The 18,628-nt window shown below is 37.5% G+C and overlaps 1 protein-coding gene across 1 annotated transcript; it reads left to right on the forward strand.

The window, feature by feature from the left end:
* Positions 1-839: 839 nt before the first annotated feature.
* On the forward strand, positions 840-18,528 carry spn-E (tudor domain containing 9 protein spindle E). The gene is made up of 27 exons (XM_076126788.1): positions 840-1,228; positions 1,830-2,024; positions 2,465-2,686; positions 2,877-2,952; positions 3,177-3,469; positions 3,808-4,025; positions 4,856-5,034; positions 5,630-5,793; positions 6,219-6,386; positions 6,994-7,156; positions 7,668-7,795; positions 8,131-8,337; positions 8,570-8,680; positions 9,053-9,171; positions 9,500-9,560; positions 9,985-10,076; positions 10,412-10,535; positions 10,979-11,194; positions 11,548-11,763; positions 12,080-12,205; positions 12,585-12,745; positions 13,141-13,260; positions 13,647-13,769; positions 14,234-14,381; positions 14,736-14,857; positions 15,824-16,048; positions 17,053-18,528. Exons 1-27 carry the CDS (start codon positions 1,016-1,018, stop codon positions 17,189-17,191), a joined length of 4,329 nt encoding a protein of 1,442 aa, XP_075982903.1. The 5' UTR covers positions 840-1,015; the 3' UTR covers positions 17,192-18,528.
* Positions 18,529-18,628: the final 100 nt, after the last annotated feature.

The raw sequence follows: 18,628 nt of genomic DNA on the forward strand, positions 1-18,628 counted from the left end.
GTGTGGAATAGCACTGTATTGATGAATCTTTATTGACCTATCAGAGTCTAAGTAAAATAAATGCAGAAGTTAAATAATAATGAATGTATCAGCTTTTGCCCCTTAGCAGACATCTTTTTGGAAACCAGCTTCTGCTGCCAAGCCAAATGCGCGCACCTTCGTTAAGGGTGATGTAGACGGTGACAGTGACGCAACAGACACGGTGACAAAAATCACTAGTGCGCGCTATCCCTAAGTGATAGTAGGTACTAGGTACCATAATTTCAGTACATGCTGTCCGGATATTTGGGCTACTGCCACAACCCATCGTCAAAGTACATAACTTTAAAGACATCTTAGCATTCAATTGATTTCGAGTAGAGACCTTTAGCAATAGTTTTCAGAGTCTACGTAAGCAAATAATTTAAAATACTTTTGCCAGTATCTAAGCTGGAAACACACCGCAAAAAAATGCGGGGAATTACCTATTCCCAAAACATATTATTACATTTATGAGTAGGATAAAAAGGGCAGCGTTACACCTTTAACATTATTATAATGTCTACTTTTAACCGCAGATCTGGTTAAAGTATTTGTAAATGCATTACTTTCTAAACGTATTATAGTGGCCAAGTCCTTTTTTTAACCAAATTGATATCGGTCCACAGAAAAGGTAACATAACATTTATTTCTCTATTTGTGTTACACCCGCAATATTCGGGAAAAAATACGAAGTAAACTAGTTTCTTATACCTCTATTAACCTTAACCTATCTACCCAAGTGGTTGTTACTTGTTGTCTGCTCTTCTTGACTTCTGCGCCCTTCGGTTTATGCACGAAATAAAAACTGTCAAATCTGTCAAAGGCGCTGAAAATCTGCGCTTGTTTGAAATTTTTGCAAATACCACTGACTACAATATCTTTGTTGTATGTTTTTGACTTGATCAGCAATATTAAAGTCGTTTCTATATTTGGTAATCGAGTGGAAGTAAACTTTGAAACATTTTGCTTGTGAAAGAACTTAGGTCCTGTAAATATGGACGAACTACGTTCATTTTTCAACAACCCTCTACCTTCAAAAGCCCAAGTTATCAAACTTCGGGGTCCTCTTACTGGCGGAGTTCATATATCCAAAGAGGACACTATAAATGAGCTAAATCGAAAAGAGGAGCACCGCCGCTCGCAGATGCCAAGTGGAACTGAATATGCAGTGTCAGTCAAGGAGAAGGAAACTAACATGTATTTGCGGGTAAGAATAGTTTTATTCATAAAAATTATAAATTTGACTTCACGTTTGTTTTGCGGGTGTGTGTATTTTGAGGTAGTCCCAATTCATTGAACTCTAACTCCATTGTCAGAATCCTGACTGGAAACATATTTTAACTTTTTAAGTGTTTGTTTTGATTAACACATCTATAATTCTTTTGATAAAATCACTGCAATATTTGAAATATATTTTAAAACTAGTTGTTCCTAACTAAATTGTTAGCATATGGCCATCAGATTCATCCACATCCGAGGTTGAATTCTGAGTAAAGTAGACATTGTCTCAACATTCTCAGCTTTAATTTGTATCTAATAGCTTTAGTGGTTTTGCTGTTAAAGCATACCTGGCAGACTTTTGTATTACAGATATTTGTATAGTATGGAAATAATTCATAACTTAGTTGCGAGCCTTGGCCTGTCCAAAAATACAAACAAGCTATAGCAAACAAGCAATCTTCATCTGCATAAATCTGTGGTAGACTGACAATCTAATTTCAAAATTTAGAATTTGTATAACTCTTGGTTTGAAAAAGGTTTTTATTAAGTTTTTGGACTTAGCAAAATGGAATCAATTGTTTCTACAGAATGAATTGGAGCGAGAACATTTTGAAAGTATGTCAGGGGGCTTGGAGTCACTGGAACAGCTGTCAACATGGGGAGCGTCAACACAGAACATTGGAGAACTGACTGAGGAGGCTATGACTGAAGTGTACAACAAATACTCATTTCAGATGAAAGAAGATACTAATAACTTGGCCATCAATGAATATAAACAACAAGTAAGTTTATTGCACAATAATGCTTCTAGTATTTTTTGTCTGTTAGTTTTGTTGTTCCTGAGATATGGAAGAAAAACAGTCCTTAAAATGAAAAGCATTTATAAAGTGGTGGTGTTTTTTATTTAAGTTTAAATGCTATCTGCTCAAACTGTTAGGCTGAGGTTAACATGTGGTTAATGGTTAATCTGATAATGGTCAATGATGAATATGTTAAAACCTTCATCTAAATTAATGTAAACTTTGAAAAAGATACTTATCTTTTGTTTTATTAGTGTGAGGTGCACACATCATTTGAAAAGCACACATCTTTTCAAAATAGTGTGTTTGATTAAGTGGAAATATTCTATTGAATTGACACCGTTTTGACTTGAATTTGCTTTAAATTTTTACCAATGCCTATAACTGGTGGATAGAACTACAGTACTTTGCAATATTTCCAGATTCTAGATCGCATTCAAGGCTTTCCTGTTGTAATTGTGGAAGGTCCCACTGGCTGTGGTAAGACGACCCAGGTGCCACAGTGGATCTTAGATGATAGCTATCAGTCGAGGAGGCCATGCAAGATCATTGTGACTCAGCCAAGGAGGATCGCAGCTATATCTATTGCTAAAAGAGTTGCTCAGGAAAGAGGCTGGGAGGTTGGAGGTCTTGTTGGTTATCAGGTAAAATGTTCTATAGACTGATCTGTAATTAGTTCAGGAAGTAATCATAGACAAATCTGCTTTTAATTGTGAGTTGAATAAGTGATAAAGAGAATTGGATGTCTTTTATTCAATATATCAGTAGATTGTGTTAATGTTAAACTTGTTTTCCTCTCAGATATAGGATAAAATAGTTTTTATTTCTGCACAGGTTGGATTGGATGCAAAAGCTACATCTGATACAAGGATTCATTATGTTACAACAGGCATACTATTGCAAAAGTTAGGTGAGTGTTATAACTAATATGTTACAGGCAAGTCCCTGCTGAGTTTTCTTTTATAATAATTTAGACATTATCATTTTCAATTACAACATTCCATAATCTCAAACAAAATTTAAAGATATTGAGTCTTTGATGTGCTATTTTCTACACTTAAATCAATGTAGTATTTTTATTTTCATTTGTCACTTCATTTTTTTTTCTTACCAATTTATCTGTTTCTTACACAGTTTCCGCAAAAACAATGAATGAATACACACACGTAATTCTGGACGAGGTCCACGAGAGGGGCCAGGAGATGGACTTCTTACTTCTAGTAGTGAAGAGACTACTATACACAGTATCACCAGCTGTCAAAGTAGTACTCATGTCAGCCACATTCAACAGAAAGGCTTTTGCGGACTATTTCTTGATACCAACGCCCAGAGGACTGCAAATGTCGTCGTGTATTAATATTGAGAAGAAGGAACAGACATTCACTGTGAAGACGTTTTACTTGAATCATCTGACTAAGTTTGGTTCGGTAAGTTTTGAGATCAAATATAAAACAGATCTTTTGTTAGATTTATTGCTTGACCTCAAGTTACTTGGGTCTTGCACCAGTATTTTTTGTTACATGGATTTTCAAAAGCACATAAGGAACATGCTTACATGCTAGTTTCTTACGTATTAATTAAACTGTCCTTCACTTACAAAAGTTCATTGCTAGGTTTTCGTTAAACTAAGAACAGACATTTCCACAGTAAGACAACTTTATTTATGAAATCATTTGACGAATCATTCAAAACGTCAAGGTTATTCTACAAAATAGGTTCTCTAATAGCAGATTCTTTTTTCTTATATAAATGGTTTTTATTCAAGATTCTACAACAATCTACTCCAAAAGGCAACGAACCAGTGATACTTCCTGAGATGCACCACCTAGTTATCAAGCTACTGAACGCGTTTGAGCACATTGATAAGAACGAAGACAACTACGCGAACCGCGACGAGGCTGATCTACCTTCTGTACTTATATTCTTGCCTGGTATATTCGAGATTGAAGATCTGTATGCTTGCCTCACTGATCAAGTTTTGCGGTAATAATCTTCATACTATTTTATGTAATCTATACTAATATAATAAAGCTGAAGAGTTTGTTTGTTTGTTTAAACACGCTTATCTCAGGAACCGCTTGTGCGAATTGGAAAGATCTTTAGGGTTGGATAGCCTATTTATTGAGGAAGGCTATAGTCTATATAACATCACGCTACGATCAACAGGAGCAGAGTTACAGTAAAAAATGTTACAAAAACGGGGAAAATTATGACCTATTCTCTCTTTTACTTGACGCAAGCGAGGTTGCGGGGTTCGGCTAGTTATATATAATTGTCACTAATGACTATTAAATTAACTGCCAGTTATGACCAATTACTTTAAAGATGTTGATAGGCATACTGCAAGTGCATATTTACTGGGTAATGTCGAAACTGAGAAAATATCATCTATTCATCTGCCAGTTGAAGACAGCTTCAGGAACATAAGTCGAAGAAGATGAACATGGATGAATAATTATTAAATCAATTTAACCTTTTTGTTTACTAGTTAATTTAAGAATAACAGACGAATCTTTTAACTTTATTTAGTTTTCCATAACTTTGAATATTTCTCATGTTAACTTACAAATAACTGACAAACATTTTAACTTTGTATTATTTTTTCTCTCTCTCTCTTCCATACTATGAATCCCATATGGTAGTGGGGTCAGCCTTCCTAGTCTTTTTCCTCCAATTAGCTCTGGCCTGGACATCGTCTTCGAAAACCTCACACTCACTCATATCTTTTTGCACTACAGTGTCCCATCTAGTTTTGGGCCGCGTCCTCTGGATCTACGACTTTTCTATATATTATTATTATATTTGTATGGCAGTGCGAAGATAGCGGACGCGGAATGCGCCAGGTACAAGTGGTGGGTGCTGCCGCTGCACTCGACCATCACGTCGGACGAGCAAGCGCGCGTGTTCCAGCGCGCGCCGCCCGGACACAGGAAGATTATACTCGCTACCAACATCGCCGAGAGCAGTATTACTGTACCTGATATTAAATATGGTAAGAATTCATTAATTACATCCATAAAATTATTTTCGTGCTATTTTTATACATATTAATAAATGTGAGACAGTGCAAAGTCTGTTTCCAAGTAACACTGAGCAATAATATATTTTAACAAATGAAGTCTACTTTCGGAAAATTAATTTAAATTTCTGTGGTGTGTTTCGAGAACCCTTCATTTAAGAATCTGCTACATATCGTGGTAGATTCTTGAATGAAAGGTTCTCGCTTTTGGTTATATTATCGTGCTGGACGTAGTTGATTAAATGTCTCTACAAACTAACAATTTGTATGCTACAATTACCTTCGGTTATGGCTTAACTTTGTCCCTATTGTTTGTAAAGTCTATAACACTCTTCTGGAGGTAGAGGCGGGATATTTTGCCTAGTGTTTGAGAGTACCATTGTGATGGAAGGATTAGTCAGCCTAGATTCTGCGTTACCGAACCTAACTGCTTTCAGGGTGCGCCGCGGGGAGGCTTCTATCATGCACCCCAATAACACTAAGCAGTTTAGATACTGCTAGCTACAAAAGTGACACTAAAAGTCTTATTTAAATAATTCTTTAATGATATAGCATTTTTATTGTTTAGTCGTGGACTACTGCCTCATGAAGATATTGGTGGCGGACCCTGAAACAAACTTCACATCGCTGCGTCTGTCGTGGGCGTCTAAGACGAACTGCGAGCAGCGCGCGGGCCGAGCCGGCCGAGTGCGGGACGGTAGAGTGTACCGACTTGTTACTGACAAGTTTTATGTAAGCATTGTGTACTGTGTTTAGATTTATACTTCCTTTAAAATAGTCAGTTGTTTTTTGTTATTTTTGTCGGGATTTGAAGTAAAAACTGTTTAAAGTAATAAATAGTATATAAATATGTTTATTATCACACGGCTCTCAGTTTTTCATATTATTGTGGGTAAGATTTGAATTCAAAGTATTACAAACTAAAATACAAGAATTCTACTGAGACTTCGTCGAAAATATCTTCCGACGTTTTCAATAATCATCATTTCTTTTGGGTCGTACCTAAACGGTCAATAACAGTGCACAATCAAATTATGTAACTTCACTTTGTATATAAGTAAACTATCAAAATATATTCCACATATTGAGTTATACGCTATATAGTGCAATATTATTGCGTCTTTACACAAAACCTAACTGAATTCTTGTTGTTCTAGGATTCTTTTACTGAGGAATGTAACCCGGAGATAACTAGATGTCCCTTGGAGCGGCTGGTGCTGTTGGCCAAGATGTTGGACATGGGCCCGCCCAGCGACATACTGGCGCTCGCCATGGACCCGCCCGACCTTACCAACATACATCGCACTATACTTGTACTCAAGGAGGTAACAATATCTAAAATATTGTATTTATTAGCCTTTGTTGGTTAATGATAACTGTGATGGAATCTTACCTATAGTGTTCATAAAATTGGATTGTAGAAATTTAAATACTCGAAAAAATTGTATTCTGCAATATTTTGCGAATGAAATGTAATTTTATTTTCCGATAAACATACTAAGGAATTTCCTAAATAAATCAAGCCGCGCAAAGATCATTTTATTCTCTATCAACTCACCCAAGGATGTTTAACTCAAAGCTAGAAAAAATGTACCAGAACAAACAAAATGATATTAATTTCTTGCTTCATTCAAATTTTGCATTACAGTAAATTCAAAATGACCAATCTATACTAATATTATAAAGTTGAAGAGTTTGTTTGTTCGAACGCGCTAATCTAAGGATCAGAGACTGGTCCGATTTGAAAAATTCTTTCAGTGTTAGATAGCCCATGTATCGAGGAAGGCTATAGGCTATATAACATCACGCTACGGCCATTAAGAGCGGAGTAGCAAACAAAAATGTTACAAAAACGGGGAAAATTATGACCCATTTTCTCTTATGTGATGCAAGCGAAGTTGTGCGGGTCAGCTAGTAAGTAATAATTGTCAGGTGGGAGCTCTGAAGAAGACGATAGATGACGACTTTGCGTCGATGGACGGCGACCTCACGTACTTGGGTCGCGTGTGCGCTAAACTGCCGCTCGACGTCAGAATGTCCAAGCTCATCGTGTTGGGACACATCTACGGCTGTCTCGAGGAAGCTGTCAAGATGGGTGAGCTCTCTGTTTTCTTTGTTTCATCTTGATTTTTGCGTCCAGGCAACATTAAATGTTCCACTACTGGGCAAGAGTCTCCTCCCGCAATAAGGGACGGGTCAGGCCTTGAGTCCACCACGCTGGCCAATTGCGACTTTGCATACCTTCAAGAACTGTTCTAAAGAACTCTCAGGCATATAATGTTGCATCACAATGTCACAGCTGGAAAAAGTGATAATTATTTCTAATACGCACATAACTTGAAAAGTCATTGGTTAAGCAACATTGAAAGTACAATTTTATATAGGTTCGCATGTAAAAATGTCGGCTATATATCTGACTATTTGCGATTTTTACTGCTGATGTCACTTACCGACAAACATTATCGCCAGCGGCGACTTATTAAATGATGCTTTGTACGAACGACCTTATTTGTACGTTGTAGTTTAAAATATTATAAACATAGTTTAGCTTATTGCTAAAATTTAGACAGGGAATTCATTTAATTTGTTTTTTTGTTTGTTTGTAGCGGCTGCAATGTCCGTAAAGAACGTATTCAGCAGTCCATTCCGTGAGAGGCTGAACGCATACAACTCTAAGCTAACATGGGCTGACGGTTCCACTAGCGACTGCATTGCGTTCCTCAACGTTTATAATGTAAGTAGATATTAGTATAGTGTGTTCATAGATAAGATCCTGGTAAGCATTCATAAGCCAAGTATAGGTGATGCTAACGCGCACGGTCCAAGCATTGCAGTGCGTTGTGAATGCCCTTAAATTGAATAGGCTTCCGGAGAAATTTGAGTATTTTTTGGTCATGTGCGAAGCGCAGGCGCCAACGCGCGACGCTTATGCACCGCGCTCGCGTAAATTGGGGGAGGTCTGACACGCCCAAGCTGTCTTTCGTATGAAGTATTTTCTTCATGTTATTTTGAACTACCGGTCGGCCCCTGGTGGTACCGCAAGGACCTTACGACCCGTGTGTGGTGCAGGTGTGGTGCCACCTGCGGCAGCAGCAGCACTTCAGCGCGCGGCAGCAGTCGGAGGCGGAGTGGGCGCGGCGCTTCTACGTGCAGGCGCGCGCGCTGCGCGAGCTGGACGAGCTCGTGCGCGAGCTGCGCCGCCGCCTGGCCGACCTGCGCCTCGACACGCCCGCGCGCCACGTCTGGGGCAAGAGCGAGCTGCCGCTCATATACAAGGTACGTGACGCTACACATTCACCCCTGACGGTCTAATGATCATTTCTCTGCAGAAGAACGAAAACTGTAACGGGGGATCCTGACCAGCATCCCCGATAAGATTTGAAAAGTGAGGCTTTCGCTCAGCAGCAGAGCAGTGAGACATCTAAACAGACTAAAAAATATATTTATTCATGATAACATTGTATAAATTATGGTTTTTTCCACATTTACGTGTAGTTTTCTCTTTCAGATAATAGTGGCAGGCGCGTTCTACCCGCAGTACTTCGTGCAGGTGTCCGAGGACGAGTCGCGGGAGAGAGATGCCGTGCGTACACTCGGCGGACTTGACCCCAGGAACACGGTACTACTAACATATAAAAACCTTAACAAAAGTACCTTAATTAAGAAAAAAGTTATTTTGAGTGGGACAGGTGAAAAAATTCGGATGCCTTTGTAATCAGGTATCATTGAACGTATTTTTTTTTTTTAATAACCCATATCTGTCCCACTGCAGGGCAAGGGTCTCCTCCCAAACGAGGCGGAGGGGAACGTATACGTATACATAATATCCGTACGCCTGTAATACAGAAAACGAGAAAATACGCCTGAAGATGTCATTTTGTATTTTTTTCTCTTTGTCAAATTACAAAAATATTATCTAAAATACAGAAAAAAATATTTAAATACTTGTAATATGGCCTATACAATCGTTAAGTGTGTATCTATCCCATAGGTGTACTTGAGGAACTTCCCGGATGGCCACCCGGGTGAAATATACACGGAAGCAATCAAGAGAGTTATCTACAAACATATATCCGAAGAGCCGAGAGTCACCTTTGATAAAAACTCACGGTGAGTATAACATTTTCATATGATATCCAATATTGTAATATTTTATTCTTATATATTTTATAAAAAACATGTATTATTAAATTAAAATAACCAATGCGTTGTGGCAAAAGAAAGAACTAACTCACCACCACACTGCACAGAACTAACATTTGAGTACATACGTAATAATATGTACATGGGATAGGCGGAGTCCAAAGAACGCCATTTGCTACGATTCCAAACTTCTCTTGCTTCATTGACATCCATACATCTTGGCAGTAGACGTTTAAAGGAGAAAAACTAAATAGAAAAACATAATAATTAATATTTGTACAATTATTTCTTGCAGTAAAATCTTCTTGACATTCAAAGATGGTATGGAAACTACCGCTGGCGGACAAAATAAAGGCGTAAGTACGAAATTAATTGTTCAAAAAACTCGATTCATGGTTAATTCAATTTTATAAGCACGGTTTGCACTTACTTGATCAAAAAAACTATATAATTTTTTTATTGGTATAATATGTCACTTTTTGTTACTAGCCACTCGCTAAATAGTTGTGTAACTGTTTGTAGTAAGATTTTGTAAAAAAGACCCATCTTAGTTGAATCCTTTTCTGCACGTGCTAAGTTTTATGCACCAATTGGGAGATACAAACGGTGGAAAAATACCCTTTAAATCTAAACAAGCATTTTCACTAATCAACAAAAATATGAGATAGTCCGATATAGTTTAGTTAAAATTGACATATTCCCACTTGTCAACCCGGGGGACAGTGTTATGGGGGCAACTGGGAGTATATCGTTAAAATTGCATTGCGTTATAATTGTCAGGACCCCACGATTCCCGGTCAAGTAATATTGCCGGTGTACAAGGCAGTAAAAGCTCGACAATTACGCATCGACATCAACATACCTATACTACCGTAAGTATCTTATACAATACAATTTTATTGCAAACCTCCATTCACTTTTCTATATTTTAAACATAATAGTGAAACTTGTCTTCCAATTATATATTTTTTTCAACCTATATTAAATGCGTAGTCTGTGTGTCTGTCTATCTGTGACGCTGAACGTTTGAACCACTGGACCGATTAAGATGAAAATTTATATAAATATAATTGAAGACACTGGATCATACACAGGCTATTAACTTTTCATAGAATAAGTTCTTAGACAGCTGAAAGAAGGCCCAAAACTTCAAGAGCGTTTAACAGCTAGTAGCAGCTATTTTTAAGTATTAATTCCACTGCTCTAGTTTGGACAAAGCCGAGATGATAGCAGCGGAATTGGAAATGGAGAAATTGACGTTAGACCTGGACAAGATGGTGCCGCGGCTGCCAGAGATCGACGACACGCACTTCCCACTCACTATATCACAGGTAACTTGATCTTTACTTTACAATACTATCGTAAGCATATCCATTAGGGTAATTTCAAGAAGTTTCATGTTATCTTTACGAGTAAATAATTTTACAGGTGTAATTTAGTATCTCTTGGTTGACACTGCTTTGTGTGACTAGATTTGTGACCACATAGTGATATTTGAACTGGCGTCTCCGTGCTTGGGAGGGCAAGTAAAAGTCGGTCCCGGTTGTTGTCTATTAAGATAACAGTTATGCCATATCAAAGCCTTCGGGTGGCTTGAACAACTTTATCAATAGGTTGACTACTAACCATATGACAAGAAGAAGAAGACTGACAGATGCTTAGTAGACGGTTTTTCGGTTACGTGGATCTGTGCAACACTCCGTCCGTTTTCGCTAGTCACTCTTTTATTTACACATATTTTGATTTTATTCACAGTTCATTATGTTGTTCGCAGTTCGAGAACCTAAGCAAGTTCTGGGTGCAATACGCGGACGAGAGTACGGCTCAAGAGTTGAACTCGATACAGTCGGCGCTGAACAACAAACCACTACTGGCGTACACAGGGCCCGTCAGTAAGGGCATGTTGCTGGCCGCGCCCTACACTGAAGCTAGCGGCACTACCATTTGTCGCGTGCGAGTGCTCAATAAACTGCCTAAGGATATGCTCGAAGTAAGCAGCCTGCACTTTTACTTACATTTACAATACCTTAACTAAACTTAACCACTCTCAAAACGAAAAACATGCCCAAAAAACATTCGCCTAATTTGTTTTGAAGTCAACAGCTGGTTACCATGATAGCTAAGCATATATGTACATTGTCAACTTATCCCACGTTACCTAGGGTTGGTAGTTTGCTGATGTTTTGCAACCGGCCGCCTGGCTTATAAAACTACGTTAAGCTTTAAGCAGAATTTGCATGCGTATTATTTATCTCATGCCTTTTTATGGAAACGCAGCATTATATTTAGTCATACAGGAGACTGTTATTTTAAAGAACGAGTAATGAATATTTTTTATCGCAGTTGACGTACATCGACTACGGTAGCTGCGGGCGCGTGAACGTGACCAACCTGCGCTCGCTGCCGGGCGGCGCGTGCGTGACGTCACCGCCGCTGGCCATGCGCTGCCGCCTGGCGGGGCTGGCGCCGTCGCCGCTGCTGGACCCGCACTCCAAGTGGACCCCGCAGGCCACGCACTACTTCCAATCTATCGTGACCAAGGGACGCCTGCTCGCTAAGGTATCGACATCACTTTTATCACCTCGATGGTCTATCAATGTAGATAGAATGTGTGTAAAGTAAGCGTTTACACTGGCCTTAAGTAAATATAGCCAAGTTATTAAAGACGCGTTAATGCGGTATTTTTATTGTCCATACAATAGAGGATTCTGCGAAACAGTATTGCACTTACCTTAGTATTGATTCTTTTGCGTGAGTAGAGACTTTCTTGCTAGAGAAGCTCCCTTTCCGAAAACCGTAGCTGAAAGCGTTTAGTTAAAAATAATAAGACATTCTCAATAAATAGCACATCATAACCAACTTTTGCATTGCCCAGGTGTACTCAGTAGTACAAGGAGTGGTGTCCATCGAGCTGTTAGCTCAGAACGGACAGCTGAGCATCAACCATGAGCTGATAAAGCGAGGATACGCAGTGCCCAGCGAGGAAAGCTATGAATCCAAGGTATGGATATAACATATCCTTTCTATTTATAGTAATTGAATCGCAGTCACGTTATTTTATGATCAAAAAAAATTTACAAAACGTATAATCCAACGAACATTCACATGCACGTGTGCGCGAATACGCTCATATCGTATACGTTAGTCGTTAAGCAATCTAAAACTACTGGTAAACTTTACTTGAATTGTGTTAAGGTGACGTAAAATGGATAACCTTTGGCTAACAGGAATCAGTGGTCTTGTATGGCAAGATGTATGGGCAAGGAAAGTTTGTAAGGATCGTACCAAGTACCAAGTACGATCCTTACAGACTTTGGTCTTTTGATACCTCTACGAGAAAAAGGCGTGGTAAATAAATGATAATATTGTTTTATGTACAGATGAACCACGACGTGCGCGAAATGGCAACAGAGCTGAACATGGCTCAGAAGCGCGCTCACAACAAAGATCAGATAGAGCAGGCCTTCTCTCAGCTGAGAGAGATCGAGCCGCCCAACGCCAAGGAGTGTCCCTACGATGCACAACTCAAGGGACCATTCAGGTGAGTGATTCATTTAACAATAGGACAAAGTAAAGTATGATTAGGCATTAAAAGGCAAAAGGCTTATTTTGTTAATACACTTGAAATTTTATTCGTACCTCTAGGATTTCTTTATTTTGCTGTAAAATATCGATACAATTTTGTATTTATACTAGTTACTTATATTTACCTGATTCGTATGTTCATTATAAGGGACGATTGTAATTATAATGTGTAACATATCGCAGAGGACTGCTGAGGTAGTTGGATAACACAAACGGCGAAAAAACATGCTTAGTGATTTTTTTTAAGTATGTAATCGGGTGTAAGTTAGCTAAGGGGTGTCCAGCGCAATCACATGAAAACATGATAACATGTCAGAAACGTACTAACTGAAAAGTATTTTATTGTTGCAGTCCTTTGGAAACCAACGTGCACAACCTAATGTACGCGAGCCGTCAGATGGGGGTACAAATTGAATGGAACTCCGTCAACTCCGTGCTGCTCGACACGCAGCCGCAGGACAAGTATGCGAGGCAAGTATAAAGTATATCCCTACTATTATAAAAACTAAAGTAATTAACAGAAGCACAATAAACTTTTCGGTTTTCTAGCTAAAGAATAAAAGTTGGGAGTCAAGAAAATTCATCGTACGTTTTAACAATCCATATATATAAAACTCTTCCATTACTGAGTGAATAATACAACGTACAGCTGAAACTACTGAGCGTAGAAAGTTGAAAGTTGGTACGTTCGTTCCTTAGGATTGGGATGCGGGCAAAGCCTTGGTCGGAAAGCTATCATCAGGAAAATGGTGATTAGACAAAACGTACAATTCGTGATTATTACATTCCAGATATCAGGAATGTAGGAATTTTATATTTTTGACCATTACAATAATATGTTGTATTTATTTGTCCAGGTTGCTAGTGGCCGCGTATGTAGGTTCCAGCGAGACTCGCAGTCAACTGACGCTGCGTCACACCACGATGATGCCCAACATCCCCGGCCTGCCTGCCATCATCGCGCTACTCTTTTGTCCCGCGTGAGTATTAACTCCATATAACATTAAACTGTATTTTCATTATATGTTAGAATATGGCTTGGAAAGATTTTTTATACATTCTATTACGTTTTTTGAAACTTATGTCGTGATCTCAAGAAAATCACTAAAATAATTTAGAACGCAATTGGGTCCGCTTTGCTATTTAACTAATTTATTCAATTGGTGTTCATTATAGCGATCAGTACAGTGCCAATAACAGGAAATGGTGAATGTTCATCGGTTTTTGTGTTGTATAAAACGTTACAATATGTAACATTTTTGATTTAATGGGAGCTATCAAAGGCTTTACAATTGTCAAAATGTTTTGCACATCAAACAAAAAAACGGTCAAACAACCAAAGTGATTTGTATAAAACTTAATAGAGCTATACATTAATAATCCAAAAAGAGAAACAGGCATAAATACCATAAGTTAGTATAGTAATAAGTGATTGTTGTTGTAGCGCGGAGCTGCGTCGCAACAGCACGGGGTCGCGGTACGTGAGCGCGCTGTGCGGGCTGGGCAGCACGGACACGGGCGTGCCGCACTTCCCCGAGCACGACCTGCTCGTCGACATCGACGCAGACCTGTCCGTCGACGACATCGGACTTGTGAGTCACTTATCTCACTATGTTCCTCAACAACATATTCAGTGGAACTCTCTACTACTATCTACTATCGGCTATGAACCACTTATGTATTATCTAAAGTAAAAAGTATGTATCAAAAACTGATCATCGCTGCTAGCATGTTAAGCAAGTATTTTTTTAGCGAAAAAGTAAAAAAAAATACTATTTACTGCAAACTTTAAACCGTATTTGGCTGGCGTAGTATTGAGAGACCAAAGATCTACTTAAATCTAGGAGGGAACCTGAAAAGATGTGATCAGTTTTCATTTAATTTTAAAACCGTTTATGCACACGAAGCATCTCATGTGAAAACATATTTATATTGTTATTATTCAGATCAACCACATCCGTCACCTGATGGACTACATGATGTACTGCGGCGACGGACAGGACGCGCCCACCTTCGAGGACGAGTTCCGGCCGCAAGTGCCCAAACTCATCCGCAAGGATCTCATGGAGTAAGAATATACACATTTATCTTTAAAACACCATGTAGAAGAACACTTTTAGTAAGTATCGAGGAGGCGCCCATAGCCAGTTGCGCTCACCGGTAGGTAATCGATCTGTGAGTTAAGCAACTATTGGCGCCGTCATTCCATAGATGGGTGACCGCATAGTGGTATTTGAACTGGGCGTCTCCGTGCTTCGGAGGGCTCGTTAAAAGTCGGTCTCGGTTGTTGTCTACTAAGATAACAGTCGTTAAGCCACGTCAAAGGCCTTCCGGGTGGCTTGAACAACTTTGACACTAGGTTGACAACTAACCATACGACAAACAAACAAACAGTAAGTATCAGATATTTTAACTAATCACATGGAATTTTGACAGTGGTTTTTATACTGCCACTTTATCTAGCAGATAGTTTACCCGACACTTGTTTATAGGCTGTTGAACGCTATTAGACTAATGTCTTATCTATATCAACATAATTTATTATTGTAATTGTTCATTAATTGTTGTTTTTTTTAACAATAAATAATAAACTAATTGGTGTCGCTAATTGACAGTGACACATCCTGTTAATTATATTGTAGAAGATAATGTAATTAAACATAAAAAATGGGTGGAATAAGGTAGTTGACTGGGTTAACGAAAAATTATTTAACTTGTACTCGTAAAAGGTTAATCTAAAATGCTCAGGCTATGTATTTTTTTCGTAAATAAATAAATGTTGATATTGTAATTATTACAGACTGGAATTTTTCATTAGGCCCTCATTTAATACCAAAGAAAATACGACACCGTCACTACACCGTACTTCTAAAATGTGTTTCACATTTCACAAAAAGTAGCTGACTTGACTGTCAAGTACCCGTTTGTTATCTACTCACACCCAAAAATCATTAAAATGTGTTATAAGTAGACCTAAAACAGGATTCACAGGTACTATTATTGCTAGATATAAATAACATTTGTATTCCTACAGTTTGTTGACCAAGCGTCGCAAGCACCGCGAGACAGAGAGCGTGCCGCGCGCGTGGGAGTGGTGCTCGGTGGCGGAGCACGAGCTGCTGGAGATCTCCGTGCCCGACATGGTGGCGCGGGCCGTCGTGTACCCGCTGCACGTGCCGCAGGAGCTGCACCCGCTGTCGCGAGAGCACCTGCTGCAGCTCAAACGAGAAAATGATCAGCTTAAGTTGCTCGTTAGCAGGTAACAAAAATTAATTGTTAGATAGGTATAAAATTACGTCTTAGCTCTTGTTGTAGGTGTACTTGTAGGAATTCTTCTTAAGTTGACTACAGATATAGGTAAGGGAATCTTGGTGATCCTTTATATATTACGTTAGTCGGAACCAGTTGAAAATAATAGGCGTTGTGTAAAGAATATTGTATTTTTGTCTAAGAAGGCAGTGATATATTATAAAAGGTGTGCAGTAAGTAATAGACTGTCCATTGTTAAAATACTTAAGTAAACAATACGTGCCAATATGAAAACCCTAAATCATAATACTATATTACCATGAACTCACATTAATGTATGTAATGATTATTATGAGGTCTATACTACGCCAAAATATAAAGGTCCTTGTAAATATTTTGCTTTATCACAATACCGCCAATCCGTATCTGTATTTATCTTAAACAATATTCAGATCACTCATCCGCGTCCCTAACTAAATTTTGTTACAACACCGTTTTCAAATTCACTAACATATCATTATAAAATTATTTAAATTGTATATGTCATTTAGATAATAACTAGTAATTACGTGATGACATCATATAGAAATTACATCAATTTTGTCGTACAAGGCAATACACGCAACGATGATATGCCACTTGAAATTGCCTATTTACTGACCTTCATATTGGAGTAGACATATTAGAGACATGCAAACAATATTGTACTATAATTGAAACACATGTAGATATAGTTTATAATTCTACGTATGTATTGAATAAAGCAGTTGTAGCAAACAGGCAAAAGCATAAGTCACCTGAGCGCATACGGGCATTAAATGATTGAAACATACTTAAAGTATCTGATTTTATGCTATTTGGTGTACTTAATGATAGAATAGTTTGTTTATATTTTTTCGGGGCCATGATCTTCAAACTTTAGTTCATAAATTTTCTCTACAGGGTTAAATATTCACTAGGGCACTTATCACATTGTTTAGACTTGAAAATTTTTACATACAACTTTTGTCACAGGACGCCGATTTCATCAAGCTCAGAGCTGGCCTGCAAGCTTTGCAACACAAAGCCCATGGCGTTGCCTGCCATGCGCATACATCTGTACTCCAACGCGCATCGGGAGAAAGAAGAGGACTTCCGTGCTTTCCACTCTTAAATATTGCCAAATAGTATTTTAAAGTAAGATAAGTCTATATTTTGTGTACTACTATCGGTGATATATCAAAAAATACTTTAGATTAGTCTCTTTTATGAGAAATATGGGTATACTTATTCATATAACAACTGTCTTCTTTTTACAAACGTGGTATTAGCTCTGATTATACTTATATAGTTATACTTATACAATATAATAACCCTCTTATTCATAAACACACTATAAACCTATTTTATTTTAAGAAACTACTATATTATGTTTTTTCTTTTTCATTTCGCTAAGGAGTGAAAGAAACAAAACATTTTATAAATCTTTCATAACTTCATATATTTCTATGAATAAGAGGTAATATATACAGTTACTGTATATGAGTCAAATCAGTAGTCTATAAAGTTTATTCTAGATATACGGTTACATACTTTAAGTATTTTTTGCGCGCAAATACACGTTTCCTTGTATTAAATTTTCTCATAAGGCTGTTCCTACAGTTGTAATAGTGTTGCGAAATAAAGTCACTGCATCGAAAATGTGAAAAATATATAAAAGAATACGGAATATAATCTCTAAACGGTCAATTTATTGTGCAATTATTAATTGTTTAGGGGCGGCCTTCCACACATGTCTTATAATTAATGTGCCAAATTAGCGAGCATAATATAAGCTCGATTGAGTCCTGATTTAATTTTAGTGACCTGCTGCGTGCGTATTCGTACGTATACGTTTATACGTACTGTAAGTGCATAACTTCTAAAACTTTTCTAATTTTAATATATAGTTTCCTCTCTTCGACATGATTATAAATCTGACTTTTGTTATTTAGTAAAGGTTTTTCTTTTAGGTTCTTTAGTAACTATGTCTTTTTTTTTGTTTTAACGTAAGTTTTTTTTATACTAAATGTATATGCTGTTGATTTAGTTGAGATAATTAATAAAGTAAGAAGTTATCTATTTGTTTATACAACGTGTAAATTAGTATAATTATTTTTGTTAACAAATATTGTAATTAAAATCTTCCATATAAAAGGTTCTTTAATGCCTATTTTAATCTCAAGGTACTAAACCAAATAGATTATAATATAGATAATTAGTTAGGGTGACAAAGACGATTATATTTTAATAGGTAGGTATAAATCTTCGTAAACTTTGATTGTTTACATATTGACATATTAAGAATATTGCAAAACAATCACTACTTTTCGTAAGAAGTATTAAGTAAAAAACATATTCTATTTTATTCCAACCATAGTATATTCTCTGCATTAGGCAGGACACATGATTACTGGATAACCGATTACCAATGTCTGAATGTTCAAGAAATAAAACGACAATTAAAATATATTTCTCGCTTTTTATTACACGTATCCTCTGACCAATTTCATTTATAACTTATGTTGTACAAATTGCATTAATTAAAATTAATCTATCGTTAATATTGCAA

This window comes from Anticarsia gemmatalis, chromosome 19, assembly GCF_050436995.1.
Source record: "Anticarsia gemmatalis isolate Benzon Research Colony breed Stoneville strain chromosome 19, ilAntGemm2 primary, whole genome shotgun sequence".
Taxonomy (NCBI): domain Eukaryota; kingdom Metazoa; phylum Arthropoda; class Insecta; order Lepidoptera; family Erebidae; genus Anticarsia; species Anticarsia gemmatalis.

What these genes read in the sequence shown, in the direction of transcription:
- spn-E (XM_076126788.1), top strand. Translation starts at nt 1,016, where the DNA reads ATGGACGAACTACGTTCATTTTTCAACAACCCTCTACCTTCAAAAGCC. An exon ending in TCAATGAATATAAACAACAA is followed by an intron (nt 2,025 to 2,464) that starts GTAAGTTTATTG and finishes CAATATTTCCAG; the next exon opens with ATTCTAGATCGCATTCAAGG. An exon ending in GCGCTACTCTTTTGTCCCGC is followed by an intron (nt 13,770 to 14,233) that starts GTGAGTATTAAC and finishes TTGTTGTTGTAG; the next exon opens with CGCGGAGCTGCGTCGCAACA.